Source organism: Palaemon carinicauda, chromosome 2 (assembly GCF_036898095.1).
Source record: "Palaemon carinicauda isolate YSFRI2023 chromosome 2, ASM3689809v2, whole genome shotgun sequence".
In the NCBI taxonomy this organism is placed as follows: domain Eukaryota; kingdom Metazoa; phylum Arthropoda; class Malacostraca; order Decapoda; family Palaemonidae; genus Palaemon; species Palaemon carinicauda.
Window position 1 is genome coordinate 150651903 of NC_090726.1, and position 27952 is coordinate 150679854.

Sequence of the window (27952 nt, forward strand, 5' to 3'; positions counted from 1 at the left end):
GATTGAAGATAAGGGAATCAAGCAAAGTAAGGATGAACAGAAATGTGATAGGAAGAATGAGAAGAAAGGTAAAAGTAATATGAAGAGGGAAAAGAAGGAAGGTCAGGATGAGAGTGAAGATGATCATGAATGGGTGAAAGTGGTGAGTAAGAAAAGGGCTAGGAAGAGTATAATCAAGGATAGAAGAAGTATGAGTGTGGAATTAGATTCCTTATATTCTAGCAAGGAAGTAGGAAACAAGAAGTTAGGTAGCAGTGATGATAGCAGTGAGAATGAACGTGATGTGTGTAAGACAGTGTTTATGAGAGAGGTACCTCGGTGTGAAAGGTTCAATGAGCATAGTAGTAGGGATGTATACGAGTTTTTCAAGGAGTATGAGAGGTATTGTCAGGATAAGTATGGTGATAGTAAAAGAGTTTGGGCTAGGGAGTTAGGAGAATATTTGACTGGGTATTTGTTGACGATGTATGGAGTTATAATGAGTGTAGGTGACGTTGATTATGAAAGTGTGAAAAAGAGAATAATTGAGCAGGTAAAACGTATAAAAGGGAGTGTTAGGTATAAGTGTAAGAATGATTTTGATGAGGCAAGGATGAATGCAGGAGAAGCTATATCAATGTACTGTATGTATGTAGGTTGGAAACGTTAGCTAGGAAGAAGTATGGGGATGAAGGTATAAATGAGAATAAGGAGTTAATGAGGAAGTTTTTGGCAACCATACCTGAGAATGTGAGTGAATTTATTAATTTGAAATGTAAGGAGAAGATGAGGTGGACGAAAGAAAGATTGACATGGGATGATATCTTGGAGATAGTTGAGGATTACGAGTTAGATAGATGTATGAAAGAAAGTAAATCTGTGAGTGTAAGAAGTAGAATGGAGGAAAGTGTGGCAGAATTTGTTAGTTTTAGAGATGCTGTTATGAGAGGACCGATGAGGGTAGCTGATAGTGTAGTAGATAGGAGTGTTAGGGCGAGTAATGTGGGAATACCTGTAAGGACAAATGAAGGGTTTAGGCAAGGGAATCAGGTTTGGAGGGATAGGAGTGCTAGTGCGCAGCAAGGTAGGTCAGGTAGTTGTATCCGTGAAGAGAAGTGTTATAGATGTGGGAAGGAAGGTCATAAGAAGAATGAATGTAGATGGGCTCTAGGTGCTTGTTTTGGATGTGGTGAGGTAGGGCATAGAATTAGCGAGTGCAAGAAAGAGAAAGGGGTAAAATGTTATCGGTGTGGTATGACTGGGCACATAGCGAGTGGATGTAGGAGTAATCGTACGAATGTGATTTGCGGCAATTGTGGTAAGGATGGTCATTATGCTAGAATGTGTCAAAGCACACACAAACACCGAAAAGAAAAAGCATAAACAGAATTAAATGGCAGTCCAAAAATTGCGAGGATGAAGAGTGGCAGCGACCATTAACCACCCAAGCCAAAAGCAAAGTGAGCCCAGTCACAGGTGTGTGAGTGAAGGGGATAGCCAGCTATCCCCCTACCCCCGGTAACTAGCGGGACGGGTAGTTAACCCTCGCTAAATTTTAATGGCTCGTCCTTCCAGCTTCGCCGAAAGTAATACTCCTAAAAAATAGCATGGGTTTGTAATCCAGTTACGGAACAAATAAATAATAAAATGCTATTCTTCATTACTTTTAAGACAATTTACATAAGTCTAATGAGTTTTCATCTAACAAGCTGCGTTCTAGGGTTGTTTATAAATTTGATTGAAGTTTATTTTGGAATACTGTATGTGGGTAGTTCAACTAAACTGAGGTCTACCAGAACCTTTGAACATAAGGGCATTAGTTAAAGGACCCTTCTACTGTTAGGTAAGACTTCTCAATCCTCTATAAGAGAACATTGTCATGGACCTTGTAACACCAATTTCAATAATTTAGATTTTAGTATTTTATGTAAGTCTCATTTTGAGACTGAGCTAAGATTGTTAGAAACCTTTTACAGAGAAAACTTAAACCTAATTCAAACTAAAATAATTCTACTTTCAGCAGAAAATTGTTTTAATTACTATTTAAATTCTTTTTTGGGCTCAAGCCATGTCGTCCTGATGGAAGGTTCCTATTAGTAGCTTCCAAGGGATATATGAACTACAGTGATATTCCCAGAGAATTTACCTTTAGGTCTCCAGAATTCTAACTCCTGGCACGAATATCTTTGAATTGAATTTTCTCTTAAGGATATCGCATAAATCAGGGGACGTATGCTTGATACGACACATAGCGATCTTCACCCCGAATAGCGTTTTCGCCTCAGGGGGGGAAGAGTGGCAAATTTGGAAGGGGAGACGTTATCAAGGTTACCCTATTTCCCATACTATTATTGAGTATCAAGATGACGCCATATTCAAGATGTCGGTTATTCCTATTTTTGTAGCGATTTCGCTCGGTGGTGTTCCCTGTTGATCTAACGTTTTTTGATCGATTTTGTGAGAATTATTATGCAATCTCCAACTTCTTTCGCCTCTGGAAAGTTGAGTATTGATTCTTTACGGCGTATATATTTTTAGCTCCTGTTTCACATCGAAATTAGAGTAATTTATTGTGCTTAGGAGCTAGGCCTGTTACCAGAGACGCCATGGGCGCTGTCGTTCGTTATGCATGTGTTATTTAGTTAGCAGAACAACTTTCCCGGTTGTAATAGCATTAATAAATTATGAAAGCTATTTACGTATAATTATACTAGTAAAGATATTTATGGTATGCATAATTTTCCTCTTTCTTTGTCGATCGTATACGTTTAGAGTTTCAGTGATTTAGGTAACCGAGATCTCGTCTTGCCTAGGCTACCTAGCCTAGGCTATGTAGTATACTTTCAGACATTTCCCCGTTTACCCTTGGGTATCGTTTTATTGATTCTAAGGGAGATAGTACATCTAGAATTATATAACTCAATACTTGTCTCCTGTGGAGAGTTAAGGGTAATCCCTCTTTCCCTCTGAGTGCCGCCACAGGTGGCAACCCTTTCTGGTCTTACCATAGAGTAGTTCACTCCAGTTTGACTAGGGTACGGTTTTTCTGTCTCCCACCTTTGCCGGCGCGTGTCCAGCTTTGATTTTGACAGAATCTCAGAATATTCAGTCTTTCTGCCAGCGGCAGAGCGGCGGGGTGAGTAGTCACTCCCCTGTCGGCTTATAGCTGCCGGCACAGGAGGCTAAGCCCCCCTAAACTGCCCCTGGGGTGGTGGTATGATGCCGCCACCTTCTCCCTGCGGTTTAGAAGACTAGTTCTGTACTGGCAGACCCTAGGCTGAAAAATAGACATTCTTCTTCAGCCTAGGATGGCGCCGGCACTGAAACGATGTTTCTCCTTTGATGAGAGGGGGCGGCAGACCCTAGGTTGAAGAATAGACATTCTTCTGTCGCCTAGGACGGCGCCGATACTGAAACAGAGTTTCTCCCTTGTGTAGTGGAGGAGGCAACATTGCCGCCGCCTTCTACACTTTATACAGGACCCTTTCCCTGCACCTCTCTGTCCTTTTAGCTACGGCCGTTGTCCGGGAATCTCACTGCTTGCCGGCGGGTTGTGGGGCCGGCCGGGCCCCTACTTAACAGCTGTTTAGTCACTCAGCTTTCCCTTATGGAAGATTGTGCCGGCCATGACGGCTGCCGGTGGGAGACCCTCCTGTCACCTAGATTCTTTAGTCCTCCCTTGGACTGCCGTCCACAAGTCCTGTAAACGGGATACTAACCTGACCGGCAGCATGCCGGCCAGGCCGGGGCCAACAGGTACTGTACTTACTCAGTCGGCGGCGTGCCGGTTGTACCAGTGCCGCCGGGCACTAACCAGCCGGCCATATGCCGGCAACGGTACTTGTGGTGTGATGGAAGCCTGAATGATGCATTCTCCCCTTCCATTTGAACCTTCTTTCTGGGAGAAGGCAGTAAGTTATATACTTACATCCTTATTTAGTGTAAACATACATACAGTAGTAATAAGGCAGTCCTTCGCTCCATGCTTTCTCTCTCTCTATCAGCTAGTATGCCGGCCGGATTGTGCCGTCAGGGTCTAACTATGCCGGCTATTTGCCGGCTGAACTACAGTATATGATTATAGAATAGTCAGTATATTTGCAGTAGAGTATAAACTGCAGATAGAAATCTATTGTATATATTATACAGTAGTTATTTTCTAACATATCTTGTGTATCCTTGCCCCATCTTTTGCTGAGACCAATCCTATATTGAAAGAATAGAATTCCTTCAATACTCTGATTAGAAATCAGTTTACAATTTACCCTACAATATTAAATAATTTAGAAGGGCCAGTGGTAGTACACTTTCTATCCTTAAAGGTTAGAACCCTACCTTCGAGTTTCCCTGATCAGGAAACTCAATGGTCCGGCATGCCGTCTGGACCCGGCCGCCAGGTGCTAGCCATGTCGGCAACACACCGGCTAAACTACAGTATATGATTATACAATAGCCAGTATATTTGCAATATAGTATATACTGCAAACAGAAAACTATAGTATTATTATACAGTAGTTCATTTCTAACACATCTTGTGCACCCTTATACAGGCTTTTGCTGAGACTGAATCTATATTGAAAGGATAGAATTCCTTCAATACTCTGATTAGTAATCAGCTAATACTTACCCCACAATATTAATAATTAGAAGGGTCAGTGGCAGTGTACACTTCTTCTATCCCTAGAGGTTAGAACCCTTCTCTTTTGAGTTGCACTGATAAAGGAAACTCTTTATTTTCAATATTGGGGGGAGTTTACAGCAATTGGCTGGGGGGGGGATACACAAGCATGTGTCTTTTACTATCCCTCTCTAGCTTACTATCCTAAGCTATAATATGATATTTTAATTATAAAATAAATTTTTGAATATACTTACCCGGTGAATATATAATAGCTGCAACTCTGTTGCTCGACAGACACATACAATAAAAACTCGCCAGCGATCGCTATACAGGTTGCGGGTGTGCCCACCAGCGCCAACTGTCGGCCAGATACCACTCTCGATGTAAACAAAGACTCAATTTCTTCTCATCCCACTGCGTCTCTATTGGGGAGGAAGGGAGGGTCGTTTAATTTATATATTCACCGGGTAAGTATATTCAAAAATTTATTTTATAATTAAAATATCATTTTTAAATATTTAACTTAGCCGGTGAATATATAATAGCTGATTCACACCCAAGGAGGTGGGTAGAGACCAGAGTTAAATATGTTTACATCGTATAAGCTAAGAGTTTTTTATTTCATTTTGGCAGTTATCAATATAACAAAACCAAAATAAATAGGTACCTGGTAAGGAAGTCGACTTAGACGATTACTCTGCCTTGTAAGTACGTCTTCCTTACGGAGCCCAGCGATCCTCTTAGGATGCTGACAGACCCCCAGGAGCTGAAGTATCAAGGGCTGCAACCCATACAACAGGACCTCATCAAACCCCTAATCTGGGCGCTCTCAAGAAATGACTTTGACCACCCGCCAAATCAACCAGGATGCGAAAGGCTTCTTAGCCTTCCGGACAACCCATAAAAACAACATTAAAACATTTCAAGAGACAGATTAAAAGGGTATGGAATTAGGGAATTGTAGTGGTTGAGCCCTCACCCACTACTGCACTCGCTGCTACGAATGGTCCCAGTGTGTTGCAGTTCTCGTAAAGAGACTGGACATCTTTCAAGTAAAATGACGCGAACACTGACTTGCTTCTCCAATAGGTTGCGTCCATGATACTTTGCAGAGATCTATTTTGCTTAAAGGCCACGGAAGTTGCTACAGCTCTAACCTCGTGCGTCTTAACCTTAAGCAAAGATCGGTCTTCCTCACTCAAGTGTGAATGAGCTTCTCGTATTAACAATCTGATAAAATATGACAAAGCATTCTTTGACATAGGCAAGGATGGTTTCTTAACCGAACACCATAACGTTTCACATTGGCCTCGTAAAGGTTTAGTACGAGCTAAGTAGAACTTAAGAGCTCTAACAGGGCATAAGACTCTTTCTAGTTCATTGCCTACGATCTCCGATAAGCTAGGAATATCGAAAGATTTAGGCCAAGGACGAGAAGGTAGCTCATTTTTGGCTAGGAAACCAAGTTGCAGAGAACAAGTAGCTTTTTCTGACGAAAACCCGATGTTCTTGCTGAAGGCATGAAGCTCACTGACTCTTTTAGCCGAGGCTAAGCATACCAGGAAAAGAGTCTTAAGAGTGAAATCTTTCAGGGAGGCTGACTGTAAAGGCTCAAACCTGTCTGACATGAGGAATCTTAGGACCACGTCTAAATTCCACCCAGGAGTAGCCAAACGACGCTCCTTAGAGGTCTCGAAAGACTTAAGGAGGTCTTGCAGATCTTTATTGTTGGAAAGATCTAAGCCTCTATGCCGGAAGACCGAGGCCAACATGCTTCTGTAGCCCTTGATAGTAGGAGCTGAAAGGGATCGTACTTTTCTCAGGTATAAGAGAAAATCAGCTATTTGGGCTACAGAGGTACTGGTCGAGGATACGGAAACTGACTTGCACCAGTCTCGGAAGACTTCCCACTTCGATTGGTAGACTCTAATGGTAGACGCTCTCCTTGCTCTAGCAATCGCACTGGCTGCCTCCTTCGAAAAGCCTCTAGCTCTCGAGAGTCTTTCGATAGTCTGAAGGCAGTCAGACGAAGAGCGTGGAGGCTTTGGTGTACCTTCCTTACGTGTGGTTGACGTAGAAGGTCTACTCTTAGAGGAAGACTTCTGGGAACGTCTACTAGCCATCGAAGTACCTCGGTGAACCATTCTCTCGCGGGCCAGAGGGGAGCAACTAACGTCAACCTTGTCCCTTCGTGAGAGGCGAATTTCTGCAGTACCTTGTTGACAATCTTGAATGGTGGGAATGCGTAAAGATCTAGATGTGACCAATCTAGGAGGAAGGCATCTATATGTATTGCTGCTGGGTCCGGGACTGGAGAGCAATAGATTGGAAGCCTCTTGGTCAGCGAGGTTGCAAAGAGATCTATGGTGGGTTGACCCCAAGTCGTCCAAAGTCTCTTGCACACATCCTTGTGGAGGGTCCATTCGGTTGGAATTACTTGACCTTTCCGACTGAGACAATCTGCTAGGACGTTCAAGTCGCCCTGGATGAACCTCGTTACTAGGGATATGCCTCGATCTTTTGACCAGATGAGCAGGTCCCTTGCGATCTCGTACAAAGTCAGTGAGTGGGTACCTCCCTGTTAGGAAATGTACGCCAAGGCCGTGGTGTTGTCCGAATTTACCTCCACCACTTTGCCTCGAAGGAGATTCTCGAAGCTTATCAAGGCCAGATGAACCGCCAAAAGCTCCTTGCTGTTGATATGCATGCTCCTCTGACTCAAGTTCCACAGACCTGAGCATTCCCGACCGTCCAGCGTCGCGCCCCAGCCCAAGTCCGATGCGTCCGAGAAGAGAACGTGGTTGGGTATCTGAACTGCCAGGGGAAGACCCTCTCGTAGGCTGATATTGTCCTTCCACCAAGTCAGACAAGACTTTATCTTTCCGGAAATCGGGATCGAGACCGCCTCTAGCGTCTTGTCCTTTTTCCAGTGAAAAGCCAGATGGAATTGAAGAGGACGGAGGTGTAGCCTTCCTAGCGAGACAAATTGCTCCAGGGATGACAGCGTCCCTACCAGACTCATCCACAGCCTGACTGAGCAGCGTTCTTTCTTCAGCATCTTCTGGATGGAGAGCAGGGCTTGATCTATTCTGGGGGCCGACGGAAAAGCCCGAAAAACTTGACTGTGAATCTCCATCCCTAAATACAGAATAGTTTGGGATGGGACCAGCTGTGACTTTTCCAAATTGACTATGAGTCCCAATTCCTTGGTCAGATCTAGAGTCCAATTGAGATCCTTCAGACAGCGATGACTGGAAGAGGCTCTGAGAAGCCAGTCGTCCAAGTACAGGGAGGCTCTGATCTCCGATAGCTCGAAACTGGTACCCCACATTTCTGTAAACAAACCTCAGAAACGGTTGGGAATCCGGGTGTATAGGAATGTGGAAGTATGCCTCCTGAAGGTCGAGAGAGACCATCCAGTCGCCTTCCATAAATGCTGTCAAGACAGCCTGGTAGACTTCATCGTGAAGTTTGTCTTGACAATGAATACATTGAGCGCACTTGCCTATTACGTACTCCTGCAGTGAACATGGCTGCCAAATCATGGAGCCATCCCTGAGGGACTTGTCCCTGCAGAGAACGTGGCTGTCAGATCATTGGAGCCATCCCTGAAAGCCTTGTTTATGCATGACATAATTGTACAGCAAAACTTCAAAGGCTCGAAAACAGCTGTGAAGTTGACCTGTAAAATCTTGGAGCGTCTCCTGGCCAGGCGCCAGGGAGAGTCTACGAGATTTGAGAAGTCTATCTGGGCAGAGGCAGGAACTCCCAAGCCGAGAACTTCTCTCGTGTCATATCAGACTCTCGTTCTATAAGCCAGTTTAAAAGAAGGGAAAGCAAAGGCTGTATCCCCCAAACTCCTCCTGGTGATAAACCAGTCGCCTAGCAAACGTAAAGCTCTCTAGGAGAGCGAGAGAGCACTAGCTTATAAAACAACGGCTTCGAAGTAGCTAGGCCTAGTGTAAGCTCTGACGTTTAGGCGAACGAGGAGCAGCAGTTACAAAAAGATCCGGACAAAGATCCTTAAAAATCAGCATGATTTATTTAAAGTCCATAGAGGGCTAAGCAGCTTTAGGCTCCTCTCCGTCCGACAGAGTCCTCAAGGGAATATCAGTAGGAGGGGGAACAGCAACTTCCTCATCTAAAGGAACCTTGTCCGATAATAGCTGAGTCTCAAGCAAGGGAGAGACCTACCGTGGTGGCAATGCTTTACAAGCAGAGTCCACACGCACTGGTGCATTAGTAGCGGACCAGGACGCAACGTCATGTAACTGCTTGACAGTCTGTGAACTGTCAACAACAACAGGTGTCAACAACAACAGGTGCGTGAGGATGCACAGCGTCCACTCGAGACTGCTTTGACCGCCTAGACTGAGCAGTCAAAACAACTCTAGAATGCGGAGGTTGACGCACAGCATCAAAACAAGTCAACTCCGATTGTTAGCGAACGTCCTGAAGGTCAACAGGAGCATCAGCAAGTGGCCTAACGTCCAAATGTGGCTGAAAATCCACACGAGACCGCATCGAGTGTGGTTCTAAACAACCTGACTGACGTGACTTAGCTACGCCAACGTCAACAGGACGCACAAAGGAACGTTAGGTTGGCTGAAAGCCAGGATCTCGATGAGATAAACGGCTAGGCTCAACGGACTAATCGGCAGAATAGTCTTCCATAAGGGAGGCAAGCTTATTCTGCATGTCTTGCCGTACAACCCATTTAGGATCAACGGAAAAGGTTGCGGTAAGAGACGAGGGTAACGTCTGTGACCGCAAAACCTTGCGAACAAAAAGACTCTCGGAGTCTGTGTTACGCTTTTGTTAGGCGGCGAGCAGTCTTCCGATGACTGCATAGGGTCAGAGCTGTCCTAATGGCTACAACCAGGACGATGGACCTGTCCTGAAAGGACTGACTTTCGCTTAAGGGCCTCGAAACCTTGTTTCAGGTTTCTTATGCGAAAAGCCTTCGGATGACGAGGAGAAAAACGTCTCTCTCGCCTTATGGTAGGGGTGATCTTGGTAAGATACACCCGATACCATAGAGGGAACATCTGTTCGCTGATCAAGGCCTCTCGAACCCATAAGTCGTACGACATTACTTCTCCCCTGGGCTTGGGAGCTTGCAAGAGGTCCCGGACTAGGCGAACGACAGGCACGAACAGACGAACCCTCGGTCGCAACACTGATAACACTTTGCGCAATATCACTTTATCACTACGATTTTCTGTTTAGCACTCATTTCACTGAAATCGAAACTTTTACTGATTTCTACCTGAAGCACGCAATTCTAACCTCATCAAAGGGTAGTAATAGCGAAATCAGTCGTATAATGCAAGCACATTAATACCAGCAAAAAACAGTAAACATATTTTAAGATAAAAAATTCAGTGGCTGGAGAAGAGACTAAACACTAGTTCATTCAAAACTACGTTTTCAATCTCTCACCGTACATTGCCTGGGGACGAGAATAAAAAACTAAAAACGTTTTATCCTTTCTCCCCGTACAGAGACTAGGGACGAGAGTAACTCGAGAACAACGTTACCCGCTTGAACGGAACGTTTTCTCCCCTCTCTCTCCCTCCGTCTCTATCTCTCTCTCTCTCTCTCTTGATTACGCACCTAAGAGAAGAGCCCACTTACATTTCGTCAAAAAAACATGTTATTTGACCAAAGGTAAAAAAAAAAACTGAAAGGTTTTTCAATTAAAAAGTTCCTTTAAAATATAATTTTAAACATTTAAGCTTTGAAAGAAGAATGAACAAAACGTCAGAATCGATTTACTCTTTCTGCAAAGTGAAACCGTGATACTCTCTCTCTCTCTATCGTAACGATAGAGCGCAAACTGCGTAGCATAAATAAACTAAACGTTAGTTCATCTTTGAAACAGTACGAAGACTATTCAAAGAAAATCTTTCATAAAATATCTATTAAAAAAAATATTCATTTAAAAAGTTTTAAATCATTAGCTCTTTAAAAGCTATTTACGATTGAAAGGGCTCAACGTTGTTTAACTTCAGTTTCCAAGTTAGGACCGCCTACTCTCAGGAAGGTCGCATATAAACAAATCATTAAAATTTATTTTTATGTTTATTATAAATGGAAAGTTAATCGAAGAGGCCTAATAAAGGCGGTGAGATATAAAATATATAGAGGAAAATCTATAATTAATTTATAACGTGATAAGATAATTGCTAAAAGCCTAAATACACTTCCGTCTAAGGGAAGGGTCGGCCATTTAAAAGTCAAAGAAAGTCCATACTCTCTTTGTCATCAAAAAATTAAATCTATCCAAAAACGAGTTCAAGATTTAAGATGAAGATAAAACACCTGCACTGCGAAAGCTCAAACCAAATTAAAGTACTTCACCAAATATGATGGGAAAAACTCCAGGTTCTACAGCGAGTAAAAGTACGTCTTGTCGACACGTCGACAGAGAAGAAATTGAGTCTTTGTTTACATCGAGAGTGGTATCTGGCCGACAGTTGGCGCTGGTTGGCACACCCGCAACCTGTATAGCGATCGCTGGCGAGTTTTTATTGTATGTGTCTGTCGAGCAACAGAGTTGCAGCTATTATATATTCACCGGCTAAGTTAAATATTTAAAAAATTAAAATATAATTAATTGCATATTTGTTTATCATGTGAGATAAACAATCGTATACTCATTTTGTTTTCCTTTCTTTACAGGAGGAACCCCAGATGAAATGCGATGCAGTCTTCTGCAATCTTAGGAGTAAGTACTTTTATGGTCATAAAGCATGCAGGTCTCATGCCCCTGCAATATTATTACCGAATCCCTGCAATATTGGGACCCCCAAGTCTGCAATATCTGCCGAACCCTTGTGACCTAAGGTTTTGATGACCCTAAGTCAATGGAGTCTAGGGATGCGGCACGTAAAAAACTACGCAAATGGGTAAGAGGGTTCCAGAAGAGCTCTCCGGAACCATACCTACCTAACGATAGGATGCGTAGCTTACTGTTTCCGAAAGCGAGTAGTGAAATGGTGGTGCCCCAAGCACGACTCGCACCTTCCTGCGTCCAGATTGCCAGCGAGACAGAGGGCTGGAAGGCACCTCTGGAAGATGACAACGATGTCGTGTCGGAATTCCTTCTGTCTGTACCGGCCCTGGAGTCGTTACCTTCAACGTCTTCACCTTCTACCCCTCTATTAGACAAAATGAGCTAGATGCTGGCCCATCTTACGGGTCTAATGGAGAACATTCGCAAACGAGGCGAAACAAAGGAGGCAAAATTCAAGAGAAAGCTCCGTGAAGCTCTACTCATCGCCTCCCGAGGGTCATTCAAGCGACCCAGAGACCAAGACTTTCCGACATGCTCCAAAACCAATCCCTGGAGTTATGCGGAGCTTATGCCGATTCTGGACGGCAAACTCTACATCTCAGAGAAGATGGGAGCTGTTCCTTTAGACGAAATCCAATTTTGGCCAAGCTTTAACGCTTTCATTGATTGCTTCATTCGACTGAAGCATGAACCAACGTCAGAAGAAGAGACGGAACCAAAGGAAGTCATGGTTTTCGACCACGATAAGGCACAGGCTCTCTTGTCAAGTAGCCTGAGAAAGGCGGGTTACTCGGTGTCGAAAGTATCTGCCTTGAGCAAGGAACACCCTACCTTTCTTGCTCCTGCTTCAATAGCATTCCCCTTTACGTGGAAGGCATTTAAATCTGTTGCCAAGGCAGTAGAGGCAGGCAAACCATGCCCTGCACTTGAGGAGTGCAGGCCTCTGTCACTAGCCTTGCCCATGCAGGAGAAGGATTGGAAGGAAGTCCTCCTAACCTTCTCAGTAGGGAAACTGGACGCGGACATCGCTGGACGACAGTTTAACAAGAATCTCCCTAAACTTTCTGAGTTTCTCTTATGCAAGGAACAAGAGACAAAGGAGAGACTTGCGGCCTCCTTATCCCTACAAAACTGCAGAGAGATGTGTGCAGTCCAACGAAGTACCCCAGACATGCTCGTGGTTCTGGCCAAAATGCATATAGCCACCTTAGTACAAGACCTATATGCCTTTATGAAGGCTAGGAGAGCCTGTAGAGAGTTCGTGTTTGCTGCTGCAACAGTGAAACATGAACCCAGGAAGCTGATACCTTCCAACATCTGGGGTAAAGATCTCTTTCCAAACGAAGTAGTCAAAGAGGTAGTCGAGAAAGCCACCACAGAGAATAGGAACCTTCTTCAAGAGTGGGGCATCTCTTCAAAGAGGAAGTCTTCCCCGGATGTGGGTCCCCAACCTAAAAGGAAGACGAAGAAGTCTAGACTTTTTCCTCGGTCTGCTCAACAACATCCCACAGTTTCTATGACCGCGGTGCCCCAGGTAGGCGGTCGAGGAGGCAAACCCTCCGATCAATCGAAGCAAGGAGACGGTTCCGGTAGGAGGGAGGCTCCAATAGAATTGTTGGACCTTCGATCCTTGGGTCCAAGGCCTAAGCAATAATGGACTAGGATGGAAACTAGACATGTCTCCACCATTATTTCCTCAACTATTCCAACACTCCAACCCCGTATTAGAAGAATATACCCTATAACTCTGGACCATACAGGTTATAAGGGAAGCAAAGTCCATCAAATTCCAAGGAAGGCTGTTTTGTGTTCCCAAGAAGGACTCAAGAAAACTCAGAGTCATTCTGAACTTGTCGCCACTCAACAAGTTCATAAGAAACAGCAAGTTCAGGATGTTAATCCTTCTACACATAAGGACCCTATTACAAAAATCACAAATTTTAAGTAATTTGTATTTTTCCTAACAGTACTTAACTCGAACTACTTTCTTAGAAGTATCTGGGATCTCCTCCCATCCGACCAGAATTTTGTGTAGTTTACCTTATTCCCGTTCTCTATGCGGGGTAATACGTGCCCAGAGATGACCCTGGGTCAGAGAGCATGTTCAGGTAACAAAGTACCTGGACGACTGGCTGGTGTGGGCAGTACCCGAAGCGGCTGGTATGCAAGCATCCAAAGAAGTAACCCAGTTCCTGGAACATCTGGGATGCAAAATCAACTTCAAGAAGTCTCGACTCTCTCCAGCTCAAAGGTTTCAATGGCTGGAAAACCATTGGAACCTGAGGTCACAATGTTTCTCCTTTCCCTTGGGGAAGAAAAAGGAGATTGCAGGGTCGGTCAAGAGACTACTGTAATCCGACAGGATTTCAAGACGCTAACAGGAAAGAGTACTGAACTCTCTCCAGTTCGCAGCAGTGACAGACCCAGTGCTAAGAGCACAGCTGAAAGATGTGTCAGGAGTCTGGAGAAGATACGCATCAAATGCTCAAAGAGGTCTAAAATGACCAATATCGGCCTTACTTTGATCACTTCTCAATCTATGGTCGAAGGCCAAGAGCCTAATGAGGACCGTGCCCTTGCAACCACCTCTACCATCGAAGATCATCCACATGGATGCCTCGATGGAGGAATGGGGATTTCACTCCCATCAAAGGAAAGTCCAAGGGACTTGGTCATCTCTGTTCAAGGCCCTTCTCATCTACATTTTAGAAGCCATGGCAGTACTGTTGACGTTGGGAAAACTCTCCCCACGCAGATCAGCCCTCATCAGGCTGATCTTGGACAGCGAAGTGATAGTGAGATGTCTGAATTGACAAGGTTCAAGATCGTCCCATATAATCCATGTGATATTAGCCATCCCTTGCCTAAAGAGATGGCACCTATCAGCAGTTCACTTACAAATGATCTGCAAAGTGACAGCGGATTCTCTATCCAGGCTCAAGTCGATAGAGTCAGAATGGTCCACAGACGCAGACTCATTCTCTTCCAGCCTGGAATAAGTCCCAGAACTGCAGATCGACCTCTTCGTGACGAGCATCATCAAGAAACTACCTCGATATGTAGCCCCATACGAGGACCCTCTAGAGGAAACAACGGATGCCATATCCTTAGTTTGGAACGGATGGACCCGGAAATTCCTGTTCCTTTCATCCAATCTCCTGCTGAAGGTCCTCAACATGCTAAGATCCTTCCAAGGAACGGCAGCTCTAGTGGATCCCAAATAGCCCAAGAGCAACTGGTTCCCTCTAGTGAGGGAACTGAAGCTGTGGCTGGCCCTTGTAGTGAACCCAGCACTATCTCAAAGGGTTCAGAAGTTAACTTTCTTCGATTCATCACAGAGAACCCAAAACCTTCATTTCATGATTTTCTCGCCCTAGCGGTTAAGAAAAGATTTGGGATCTCAAAAGACAGTATAGACTTCTTAGAAGAATACAAGTCTAAGTCAACTAGTAGACAATATGAATCGTCTTGGAAGAAATGGGTTGCTTTTGTTAAAGCAAAAGGACCGAAAAAAATTTCAACTGACTTCAGTCTGTCCTTCTTTATCCACCTTCATAATCAAGGTCTGGCAGCTAACACGATAACTACGTGTAAGTAAGCCCTGACTAGACCTCTTCTATATGCCTTTCAAGTGGATCTGACGAACGAAATCTTTAACAAGATCCTGAAGGCATGCGCTAGACTTAGGCCTGCGGCTCCTCCGAAGCCCATCTCATGGTCTTTGGACAAGGTTCTGCATTATGCTTCATCTTTGAACAATGAAGATTGTTCTCTCAAGGATCTAACCCAGAAGGTTATTTTCCTGTTCGCTATAGCCTCAGGGGCTAGAGTTGGTGAAATAGTAGCCCTATCAAGAAATGAGGGCCACATTCAGTTCACAGAAGTGGGAGAACTGAATCTCTTTCCTGATCCAGCTTTTCTCGCCAAGAACGAGTTACCCACTAAAAGATGGAGTCCCTGGAGAATCTGCCCTCTGAAGGAAGATGTCTCTCTATGTCCAGTAGAGTGTCTAAAGGTCTATCTTCGTAGAACTTCAGACTTCAGGGGAGGACAGCTCTTTAGAGGAGAAACCTCAGGGTCAAACTTATCCCTAAAACAACTGAGGGCGAAGCTTACCTACTTCATTCGCAGAGCGGATCCTGACGGTACACCCGCAAGTCATGATCCGAGGAAAATTGCTTCATCATTGAACTTTTTCAGTATATGGACTTTGAGCATCTTCGCTCATATACTGGATGGAAATCATCCAGAGTGTTCTACAAACACTACGCTAAGCAAGTCCATGAACTGAAGCATTATGTGGTGGCGGCAGGTAGTTTATTAAAACCTGTCATCTAGTGCTGCGATGAACAGTTAATTGATTGGGACTATCAATTAGGGTGAAAAGGTGTTGACACTTCCAGTGCGATACCCTTTAAATGAGTGTCACCATGGTGACACTAAGACTCTTCAAAATCTCAGGTGTGGAATTATACAGATAACACTTGCGCCGTGTGTACGTAGTACACAGTGTTGATAGTATACAACATTTACAGAATTTATATTGGGAAAATTTATCAAAATTTCCAGTTTTAGAGTGGCACTCATCATTTCTTCCCTTTCAGAGAGGAAAAATATTTTCTGTATATATTTTCTGTATACGTTGCACGTATAATTCCTTTAACATGTTACATTCGTTTCACTCGTTATTCCATTTAGTCATTTGTTCTAAATAAATGTCTATTAGAATGTAATTGCGTCCTTTTTCGCCCTGCAATTTCCACATTAAAGATGCCAGAGTTCTCTTACTTATTTATTTAAGTAAACCTCATATCATTGTATGCTTACAAACAATGGATATAGTTGACACTGATATTGTTCCGACAATATATACAAACCGTGAGACCGTTTGTATATCTGGTGGATACTTATGTTTGTTCATACAATATATGCTAACCTTGATGCCCCTTTTCTACTGTCTAGTATGACTCTTCCCTGTAGGGGACAGGAAGCACTAACATTGTCTATAATTAGTGGTAATGACGGATAAGGGTAACGTCATTTATCTCAATGGTCCAGATGAGACCATAAAAAAATTGTCCCAAGGTTAAGGCACAGATGAAAATCCAGATACAGTACTTTCTAGTAATTCTCTGGTAAACTTCCATCAGGACGACTTGGCTTGAGCCCAAAAAACGTATTTTGAGCGAAGCAAAAAATGACAAATTCGGAGATAATTTGTATTTTTCCTAACCATACAAACCTTAGCTATTTACATAGGGTTTACTTTCGGCGTAGCTGAAATGACGAGCCATTAAGTTTTTAACGAGGGTTAACTAACCCCCACTAGTTAGCAGGGGGTAGGGAAGGGGTAGCTTGCTACCCCTCCCCCCCCCACACACCTGTGAGTTGTCTCACTTCACTTAGAGGTAGGACTTGACTTGGGGGACAGGGCTGGCGGGCAAATATGTGTAAATAGCTAAGGTTTGTATGGTTAGGAAAAATACAAATTATCTCCGAATTTGTCATTTGTTCCGTAACCGAAATACAAACCACCCTATTTACATAGGGTGACTTACCCCTTAGGAAGGGCAGAAAGTCCCCAGCCTTACTGGCTTTTGGCTTTACCCAGGGACCCGAAAACCGAGTGAGCAGCACTCGAGAAAGGGGGTCCCTGCACCTCGCACTCTCCGAAGCTTGCTACGGATGTGCGGCCTACGTAAGTTGTGTGTGGAGGAAGTTGTGACTCGTCCTAGGAAGTTGACCTGGAGTTCTTTAGATAGAAATCTAGGCTAGGACGTTCCCAATACCACCTCGTCAGGGTATGGGGGATGCAAACAGTATCATAGTTAATACTAGGAGCACAAGGGAGCATGGTTTACCTGCAGAGGTTGAGGTCAGCTATGCAGAGACCAGGATGCTACTTTCCCCAAGGGAGGGGAGAATGAAGAAAGAAGTAAGGGCCAGACATACTCTTTCAATCACACAGACTAAAACCGGGTAACAATGCCCTCAACCTTCTGCTACCTGTCCATTAAGGAGCCTGAGGTTAGACCAGCTGTTGTGCAGCCACCACAGGGCCAATAGAGAATGTATCGAAGCTCCTGTGGGTCACGTCCTGCAGGTAGTGGGCTGTGAACGTCGTCTGGCGCTTCCACACCCCAGCTTGCAAAACCTGCGTCACAGAGAAATTTCTCTTGAATGCCAGGGACGTAGCGATGCCACTGACATCGTGCGCTCTAGGGCGGCGTGACGGAGGAGGGTCAGGATCCAAGGTATGTTCAATAACCTTCCGGATCCAGGCCGAGATGGTGTTCCTGGTGACCCTCCTCTTTGTCCTTCCTGTGCTTATGAATAACGCTTGCACCAGAGGACGGACTGCAGCTGTTCTCTTCAAGTAATGCCTCAGACTCCTTACTGGGCAAAGTAACAGATGGTCTGGATCACTTGTTACAGAACGAAGACTCGTTATCCTGAAGGAGCCGAACCTAGGGTCTGACACCCCAGGGTTCTGAGTCTTGGCAACAAACTCAGGGACGAACTTGAACGTTACCTCCCCCCATCCCCTTGAATGGGCGACGTCGTAAGAAAGACCATGAAGTTCACTGACCCGCTTGGCCGAGGCCAAAGCGAGTAGGAAAGCCGTCTTCCAAGACAGGTGGCGATCTGACGCCTGGCGTAATGGTTCAAACGGGGCTCTCTTCAGAGCCCTGAGGACCTGAACCACGTTCCAAGGAGGAGGTCTTACTTCTGACTGAGGGCAGGTAAGCTCATAGCTGCGTATGAGTAGAGAGAGTTCTAACGAACAGGAAATGTCCACTCCTTTCAGCCTAAACGCCAGGCTTAAGGCTGAGCGATAGCCTTTCACCGCTGGAACTGAAAGGCGCATTTCCTCTCATAAATACACAAGAAACTCCGCTATTGCTGGAAGTGGCATCGAGTGGAGAGATACCCCTCCCACGACACCAACCACAGAAGACTTTCCACTTCGCCTGGTAGACTCCGATAGAGGACTTGCGTAGGTGGCGAGACATCCTGTCCGCAACCTGTTGCGAAAATCCTCTCTCCGTGAGGAGACGCTGGATAGTCTCCAGGTGTGAAGCCGAAGCAACGCTACGGCCCTGTGGAAGATGTTGCAGTGTGGTTGTCTGAGTAGCTCGTGTCGTGGGGGGAGTTCCCTCGGAAGTTCCGTCAGGAACTGCAGAAGGTCCGGGAACTATTCCGCGTGATGCCACAGCGGAGCTACAAGAGTCATGGAGAGATTGACTGATAGTCTGGTCTTGTTGAGCACCCTTCTCATCAGACAGAAGGTGGGAAGGCGTAAACGTCGATGTTGTCCCACCTCTGCTGAAAAGCATCTTGGGGTCCGGGACTGGAGAGCAGTACAGGGGCAGCTTGGAGTTCAAGGCTGTCGCAAACAGATCTACTGTCGGGGAACCCCACAAAGTCAGGACTTTGTTGGCTATCTGAGGATCCAAAGACCACTCGGTACTCGCTATCTGCGTCGCTCTGCTCAGACTGTCGGCGAGCACATTCCTCTTGCCTGGAATGAAGCAAGCCGAAAGTGTGACCGAGTGGACTTCGGACCACCTCAGAATCTCTACTGCAAGATGGGATAGCTGTCGAGAAAAGGTACCTCCCTGCTTGTTGATGTAAGCCACTACCGTAGTGTTGTCACTCATCACCACTAAGGAGTGACCCGCCAGGGTCCGTTGGAACTGTTGAAGAGCCAGGAAAACAGCCTTCATTTCTAGCAGGTTGATGTGGAGGTACTTTTCTGATTCTGACCAGAGGCCTGAGATCCTTTGGTTCAGAATGTGGGCCCCCCACCCTTCTTTTGACGCGTCCGAAAACAGAGTCAATTCTGGGGGGAGGACGAGAAGATCCACTCCCTTCCGAAGGTTCACGTCGTTCAGCCACCACCGAAGGTCCGTCAGTTCCGTGGGTTCTATAGGAACCAGAAAGTCCGGAGAATCGGAGCCTTGATTCCACCGGGACTTTAGCCGCCATTGCAGGGATCTTATCCTGAGGCGGCCGTTCAGAACTAGACGTGCCAGGGAGGAAAGGTGACCTAGAAGACGCAACCACGAATGGGCCGGAAGCTCTTCCCGCCTGAGGAAAGGTTCTGCGACCCTCCTCAGCCTTGCTATCCTGTCGTCCTGATGGAAAGGCTTTGTGGAGATCGGTGTCTAATATCATGCCTAGATATACCAGTCGTTTCATCGGAAGCTGAGAGGACTTCTCGAGGTTTACCACGACCCCCAGGTCTTGGCAAACCTCCACAGAAGCCTGTCTCGGTATCGAAGAAGGGTCGACTCCGAGTCTGCCAGGACCAGCCAGTCGTCCAGATAACGGAGGAGACGGATGCCGTTCCTGTGCGCCCAAGACGAAATCAGAGCGAACACTCTGGTGAACACCTGAGGAGCTGTGGAGAGACCGAAACACAGCACTTTGAACTGGTAGATCTTGCTGTCTAGGCTGAATCTCAAGTACTTCCTGGAAGACGGATGGATTGGGATCTGGAAGTACGCGTCCTTCAGATCCAGTGTGTACATGAAGTCTTGCGGTCTCACTGCAAGTCTGACCGTCTCTGCTGTCTCCATGTTGAACGAAGTTTGCTTGACAAACTTGTTCAGGGCTGAGAGGTCGATGACCGGTCTCCAGCTTCCAGACGCCTTCTTTACAAGAAAGAGTCGACTGAAGAAGCCTGGGGAGCCGTCGTCGACCTCCTGGAGAGCATCCTTCTTGAGCATGGTCTCGACTTCTGCCCGAAGGGCTAACCCCTTTGCCGATCCCATGGCATAGGAGTTCAGCGGCACTGGATTCGCTGTCAGGGGAGGTGGAGATGTCGTGAATGGGACGCGATAACCTTGGCCGATCACAGAGACCGTCCAAGAATCGGCCCCAAGTTACTGCCACCTGTGCACGCAACTTTTCAGGCATCCCCCCACAGGTGGACACGCGGGGGGATTGCCAATCCTAGCGCTTGCGGCCTCGGCCGCTGCCTCTGGGATTCTTACCTCCCCTAGAGGACTTGCCGCGCCTTCTGTCCTTGGTCTGAAAGGGCTGCGGCTTAGACACCCCTGTCTTAGCTGCCGGAGCCTGCTTCGGTGTCTTGCGAGGCTGCTGTTGCTGTTGAGGTGCCGAAGGCTTGTAGGGCCGAGATGTCAGGGCCCTCTGGAGGAAAGAATCTGGATTCGATCTCCTCCACCTCTCGGCTGTTCGTTCTATGTCCTTGGGCTCGAGCAGATCCCTCCCAGTAATGGAGGAGTGCCTGAGCCTGCAGACGTCCACGGCGGGGACCTTCGGATGGAACTTCTCGGTCACTGCGTCGCGACGCTTGAGGATCGAGTTAGCCCACAGGTTAGCCACCTGGTGAGCGAGGAACTCAATCGAACGCGTACCCGAGAGGAGGAAGGTCTCCAAAGCCTTCCTATTGCTCTCCTTGGACAGATCCTCAGAGCGCAATAGGATGCCCAGAGATCCTAGCCAAACGTCCAGCCACGAAGTTGCCTGCATGGCACTCTTCGCGACCTTCTCAAGGTTCAGGATCTCCGACGCCGAGAACATCACTTGCCAGGCGGAGAGCTTCTCGAGAGGAGTTCCCCTGGTCAGCTCTTCCACGGAATGGTGGAGCGGAAGGGCCATACTGGACTCCCCCATGATCTCAAAGTACCTCCTCTAATGTACTCGAAGAGGTGGGAGGAGTTTGAATCCGGCAGAAGAACGACCAGAGGAGGCGAGCTCGGAGAGCTGGGCTTCGACTCTGTCCCTGGCCCCTTTCACCCCTTTGGACCAAGGCAAAGCTGCGCTGGACTTAGGGGGCTTCTGGGTGCCGTAGACTTCATCTAGCACCGTGTCCTTGCCCTGACGAGGGGCAGTCTCCGGGTCCTTAAACTTGTTGAGCTGCCTCATCAAGCCTAGGACCTGCCAGAAAGCGTGTTCCGACTCGAACTGGTCTCCTCCTTGCGGACTGGCAGCTAAGTCTCCGGTCCCAAAAGGCTCATCTTGGGGAGATACGTGGACGTCCTCCTGGGGTTTAGTTGGCTCTGGACGTATCCTGGATGACGATTTAGGAATCGTCTTGGAGTCCTTGGGCTCCCTCCTAGGAGGAATACAGGACTCCAGCAAAGAGGTCCGGAAGGGGGCATCCTCGCGAGCAGCTTCTCTCCGAAGAGGAGGGGTTCCTCCCATTGGTGCCGTGGGAGATAACACTGCCTCGCTGGACTCTCCTGAGGAAGGAGATAACACGTCCACAGGAGAAGGAGAAACAGCACGCGTAGGAGAAGGCGTAGGAGTCCTCCTAACCTACCTCTTGGGAGCCAACTTCACCCGAGGAGAAGTCACCACGAAGTCCACTCCTCTCCTTCTCTTAAGCGGGGGAGAGTCTGCCGTTGGTTTAAGTCCCATATCAATGAGGGCAGGCTTCACAGCCTGAACCACTGCATTCATAATGTAACGGAACCAAGGCTGACGGGTAACTGATGCAGTGTCAGTTATTCCCGCTGGAGGGAAGGGGATCTCCTGATCCTTTGGAGTAGACATCATGGGGCCTGCCTGAAAAGAAGAGGAAAAAGAGTGTTGCATGGACCTCTCCGTAGATCCTTCCTGGTCCTGGTCCTGGTGAGAAAACCTACGCTTGCGCGGAGGCGATTCAGAGGCTGATCTGGAAGTCCGTGTCCCTGTCGGTTGGCCGCACTGATGTTCCCTGCGGGAATGGGAATCACGGCAGTTCTCACGCGAAAAAGCATTCAAGGAATCGCGCGCGGGCGATTTCCGAAGCGCGGGTGCATTGCCGCGTGTGGAAGAATGCGCGTGGGTGCGTACGCTCGCGGGCGAGGGGGCGCGTGGGTGCGTACGCTCGCGGGCGAGGGGGCACGTGGGCGAGACGGCACGTGGGCGAGACGGCACGTGGGCGAGACGGCACGTGGGCGCGCGGGCGCGTAGGCGAAAGGACACGATGGCGCGCGATCGCGTTGGCTCATTGGCGAGGGAACGCGTTGGCGCGCACGTGAAGGAGCACGAGACCGCGCGGGTGAAGGTGGGCGCTGAGCACTAGGCGATCGATGGCGGCGCGTAGGAGAAAGCGAAAGAAGTCGCGAGCGACTTGGCGAGCCTTTGCCAGGCGGGGAGCGCTGGCACGTTGGAGAACGATGGCGCGATGGCGAGCGATGTCGCGAGCGTTCAGGAGAACGAAGGCGCGTACCACGAACAGGTGAACGACTGCGCGCAGGCGATTTATCGCGCGGGCGAGTCGGAGGCCTGGGGCGATTAGGCTGGGGAGGGCGAGGGCGCTCAGGAGAGCGCTCGCACAGGCGAGTGATCGCGTGAACGCGCAGGAGAACGTTGGCGCGCAGTAAGGTTACTGCGCACATCTGAAGAGGTGGACGAACGCGCAGGCGAACGCTCGCGAACAGGAGCTTTAGCTCGCTGTTGCACCGGAGCAGAAGGGCGCCCAAGGGAGCGTGGGAGAGGCGACGGGTTAGTACCCTTGCCTAAGTCCAGATCAGGCGATCGTGGACGAGATGATGAACGTTGGCGCGCTAGGCGCACATCAGGCACAGGTTGATCATTAGCGCGGCTGCGCACAAGAGAACGATGGCGCTCAGGAGAACATGGGCGCGCAATGCGCATATCAGGAACACGAGGGCGCTGCTTCGCAGGAGACCTGCGAGAAGGAGAGCGCTGGCGAGCAGGTAATCGCTGCCGCGCAAGGGAGCGCTGGCGAGCAGGTGATCGATGCCGAGTTAAGTCCGAAGACTTTAACTCTGGGGAGCGCTTGAGCGCTACTGCACGCGAACGCGCAGGTGGGCGGGCAGGGGAACCCTGACGTGCAAGGTACTTACCCACACCGTGAGTAGAGTCCCTTAACCCCAAAGGGATCGGTGCCTGTTGGATAACAGGGTGAGAAGGCGCCCAAACTGCATCTGCGGCCAGGAACGGAGAAGGCAGGTCGGAAGGTCTGGCAGGCGTAGGGGATCCGCGGAGAGGTCAAGGGGCGCTGCTGTGACGGGCTGCTCCTGACGGGGGGGCTCCTCCTTAGGGGGAGGATCAGGAGAGGACGACCCAAAGAGGCGCCTCCTAACTCCTTTATAGGGAGAAGGAAGCCCTCTGCTGCAAAGAGGCCTACGGGCCTTACGTCGAATACGACCACGAGGAAGGGCGTCCGGGTCATCAGTCCTCCGAAGAGTAGTCTCTGTCAGCGCGCTCCCCCGAGGGGGAGACCCGCCCGCAGGAGAGACCGTGGGACTCACCTCCCCCCTCGGAGGATCTTCGGAGGGAGGAGGAGAGCCATCAGCAATGTCCGCAACAGGAGCAGTATCAAGGGTTTGACCAGACCCGTCGGAAGGCTCGGCCAAAACAGTGTCGACAAAATCCGAAGGGAATACCTCCGGTATTACCGGCGACTGTTTGACCGCAGCCCCCAACTGGATCAGGTCAATCAGGGCTTCCTTGGAGGGCGTGACCTTAAGCCCCAAGGAAGCCCAAAGCTGAAACAAATCATTATTAGCAACAGTTTGATCAAATTCTTCAAAATCCAAATTATCCTCCCCCGGAGGAGAAGAGGGAGCTGCCACGCTAAGGGAGGCAACGCCCTCTCCTGCACCCCGAGGTCGGGTAACACCACTAGGGCCTGCGCTACCACTCGGCAGCCTCTCAGGAGAGACCGATCGAGTGGGAGCTTCGGAGGAGGTTCGGGCGGCGGAAGAGGAGTCCTTGGAGCCTTCCTTCTTCAAGGTTGCCCCTGAAGGAGAACGGTCTCTCTTAGACTTCTTCTTACGCCGGCGGCCGAACTTCTCCCACTGGGAGGCAGACCACTCCCTGCACACATTGCACGTATTCTCTCTATCACACCGTCGGCCTCGGCACTGCGGGTAAAGGGTGTGAGGATCGGTGTCCTCCGCTGACATGAAGGTCCCACAAGGGCGGCCAGCGAGGCCAGGGCACTTGCGCATAACGATGACAAAGGTCAAGGCCAATTTCCAAGCACACAGAACTAGAAAAAGACAAAAACAAATTAAGGCTGTCATTAACGAGGACGAAAAACAGCAACGTCTGTCTTCGTCCGAGCCAAAAAGTGAAGTGAGACAACTCACAGGTGTGTGGGGGGGAGGGGTAGCAAGCTACCCCTTCCCTACCCCCTGCTAACTAGCGGGGGTTAGTTAACCCTCGTTAAAAACTTAATGGCTCGTCATTTCAGCTACGCCGAAAGTAAACCCTATGTAAATAGCGTGGTTTGTATTTCGGTTACGGAACAAATCTATTTTTGGGTGAGATAGCCATGTCGTCCTGATGGACCCGGCCTCCTTTCCTATAGAAAAGGCCTTGGCAGGATCCCTCCCGGAACTACTATATCTGTAGCACCATGCTCAATGCTACAAGGAATAACCGCCATCTTGAATATGGCGCCATCTTAATACTCAATACAGTAGTATTATGGGAAATAGGGTAACCTTGATAACGGCTACCCTTTCAAATTTGCCACTCTTCCCCCTCGAGGCGAAAACGCTATTCGGGGTGAAGATTGCTATGTGTCGTATCAAGCATACGTCCCCTGATTTATGCGATATCCTTAAGAGAAAATTCAAGGATATTCGCGCCAGGAGTTAGAATTCTGGAGACCTAAAGGTAAATTCTCTGGGAATATCACTGTAGTTCATATATCCCTTGGAAGCTACTAATAGGAACCTTCCATCAGGACGACATGGCTATCTCACCCCAAAATAGATTTTTCGCTTCGCTCAAAATCCGTTATATGTTCTTATTGCTGGTCATAGATTTTTACAAATATTTTTCGGTGTTTGTAAAATATTAATAATAATAATAATAATAATAATAATAATAATAATAATGTTAATAATAATATAAATTCATTCGTCATCTGAGAAAAAGAATGAATGGGTTTCCTATGAAACTGTTTATATTAATAATTGATTTTGAAGACAAAACTGAATCAAGGACTCACATTTGTGTGGTGGGATAACCTGAAGCTGGAAAGTCCAAATTATTTGTAGGGCATTCATTATTTGGCTTTCCCTGACTGGGGAATGCTAAACGCAGATTGCTTCGACGCCCTGTAAGATAAAAAGTGCATTCAAAAATAAAAAGTAAAAAATGCCTTGTATTTCTATTTTTTCACTAACATCGTTTAATATCAGGACTTCACATTCACCATTTTAGCTAGTTTTACATAAGAAACAGCTTAGCCAAACTAAAGCTTATGTTCTTATCTCTTAGTGCAGGCATAATGGGCTTGTGATGGAACAAAATTCATTTATTTACTATCGTGTATATTTAAACTAATAAACTGCAGAGTAACAAAAGAATGAATTTTTTTTTTTTACCAAATAATCCATAACCATACAGTATTATCTAGTTCAGTAACTATATTATTCACAACCTGCCTGTGATGGTAATATTGTATGGCTCATCTTCAAAGGCTCAAGCTGAAACTGTCTTCAATCAATAAGAAAAGGGACAGTGTTACTTACTAAGTTAGACACTCCTGTCAACCCTACCAATCTTATATGCTTTCCCCCTCCCACTGTTGTTCTCTTAAAAACAAAAAAATTGATAATTTCAAGTCATATTTTTCCTAGATATATAAACTTGAATTCTTTAATAAGAGTAGAGTAAATCTATAATGAAGTTGGAATGACTGTTAAAACCTAACAAGGTACTGTAGTTATAATCATTGGCAAGTGGCAGGTCACCCTTGCCAACCTGTCGGCAAGCAGGCCTAGCAATTTTGACTCTTAGGCCAGAGACTTGTGGGGTGGTCAAGATGGGCAGTGTAACGTCAAGGAATCATGTTTGTATAGTTTGGAAAAATATGACAAATTTGAAAGTACTGGGTAATTTGTATTTTTCCTTATAATATAACATATTTGTAAGTAATTTGTATTTCTCCTAGTACTGTATACAAACCTGGAGCTATTTATTGGGGTATACTTTCGGCGCAGCTGAAAGACGAGCCATGATAATATTAGTGAGGGATAACTACCCCATCCGCTAGTTAGCTGGTGGGGGGTGGGGTAGACTGGCTACCCCGCTAACTCACACCTCTCAGCAGAGAAACCACTTTGCTTTATGGCAGGACTTCTCGGGGGACAGGGTGGCGGGCCAATTTGTATAAATAGCTCCAGGTTTGTATACTAGGAAAAATATAAATTACTTACAATTTGTTATTTGTTCCGGGGTAAATACAAACCCTCCGCTATCTATAGGGGTGACTTACTCTTAGGAGGGAGGAAGTCCTCACCAACTGGCCTTGGTCATAACCCGAGGCTATTTCGATCTGTGATCGATAGTAGACGGGACCCTACCATCGCTAAAATAAAGTGCCGATATGAGGTAATGCACTGATAGCGGCGTGTAAAAGCTTGTGTGTGAGTGGAACTAACAGTGTGGTTTGTCTTTAACATAGGAACTCGAGTACAAAATCTATTGTTATTAAGATATACCCAATACCCTCCCTCAAAAAGGTATTGGGGATGTAAAGTATTATTCTATACTTAGGAGGCACAAGGGAAATGAGTCTTACCTGCAGCGAGGTGATGTCAGCTATGCTGAGGCTTGCGGAGCTGTTTTCCCCAGAGTGGATAAGGTGAAAGGAAGAAAGGAGCCAGTTATTCTTACTCATTCACACCAGACTAATCCGAGTAACCTCAGCCCTCAACCCTCTGCTACTTGTCCATCCAGGAGTCTGAGGTGTTTATACCATTTGTTGTGCAACCACCAGAGGACTGATGGATAAGGTCTCCATGTTCCTGTGGGTTAAGCCTTTGCAGGTAGTAGGCCGTGAAGGTCGATTGACACTTCCACATGCCCACTAACAGTATCTGTGCCACAGAGTAGTTTCTTGAAAGCCAGGGATGTAGCAACGTCACCGACGTTATGAGCTCTGGGTCTTTGGATGGAGGAGGGTCTAGATTGAGAGCAAACTCAATAGCCTTCCGATCCAAGAAGGGAAGGAAATCCTTGTGATCCTCCTCTTGACCTTCCCCGGGATGGTCAACCATGCAGACACGTGGGGGCGAGCTGGTGTCGTTATTTTAAGGCAATACCACAGGCTCCTCACTGGGTAAAAATCCCAGTTGATGGGTCTTCGGTTACTCAACGAAGACTCTTTATCCGAAATGGACTGCACCTAGGGTATAGCGCACTCGCATTTTGAGTCTTAGCAATCAACTCAGGGACGCCGCTGAGGATTACTTCTTCCCGTCTCCTAGAATAGGAGACACCAGAAGATAGATCATACAACACAAGTGAGTAGAAAGGGCTGTCTTCCATGTAAGGAAGCGATATGCTGCCTGCCATTATAGTTTGAAAAAAGGGGCCTTCAGGGACTGAAGGATCCGAACCACGTTCCCAGGAGGAGGTTGAGATACGACGGGGGACAAGTTATCTAAAACTTGTATAAGTAAAGGCATCGATGGGAGAGAATCCCCTTTCACGACATCAGTCAAAAAGGACCGAACACTTCGCCTGGAAGATCGATGCTGAAAAGTGTCTGAGGTGCCTAAACATCTTTTCCGCAACTTGTGAGAAGCCTCTCTGAGAGAAGTGGTGTA

General features: G+C 47.1%; 1 protein-coding gene across 10 annotated transcripts in view; it reads right to left on the minus strand.

Annotated features, from left to right (window-relative positions):
• Mkk4 (MAP kinase kinase 4) overlaps positions 1-27952 on the minus strand; it is a 335120-nt gene that overhangs the window by 263816 nt on the left and 43352 nt on the right. For all 10 annotated transcript variants that reach the window (XM_068359301.1, XM_068359292.1, XM_068359283.1 and 7 more), the window contains exon 2: positions 25345-25453. In XM_068359301.1, coding sequence (XP_068215402.1) covers positions 25345-25453 — 109 coding nt within the window. The remainder of the gene's footprint in view (positions 1-25344; positions 25454-27952) is intronic.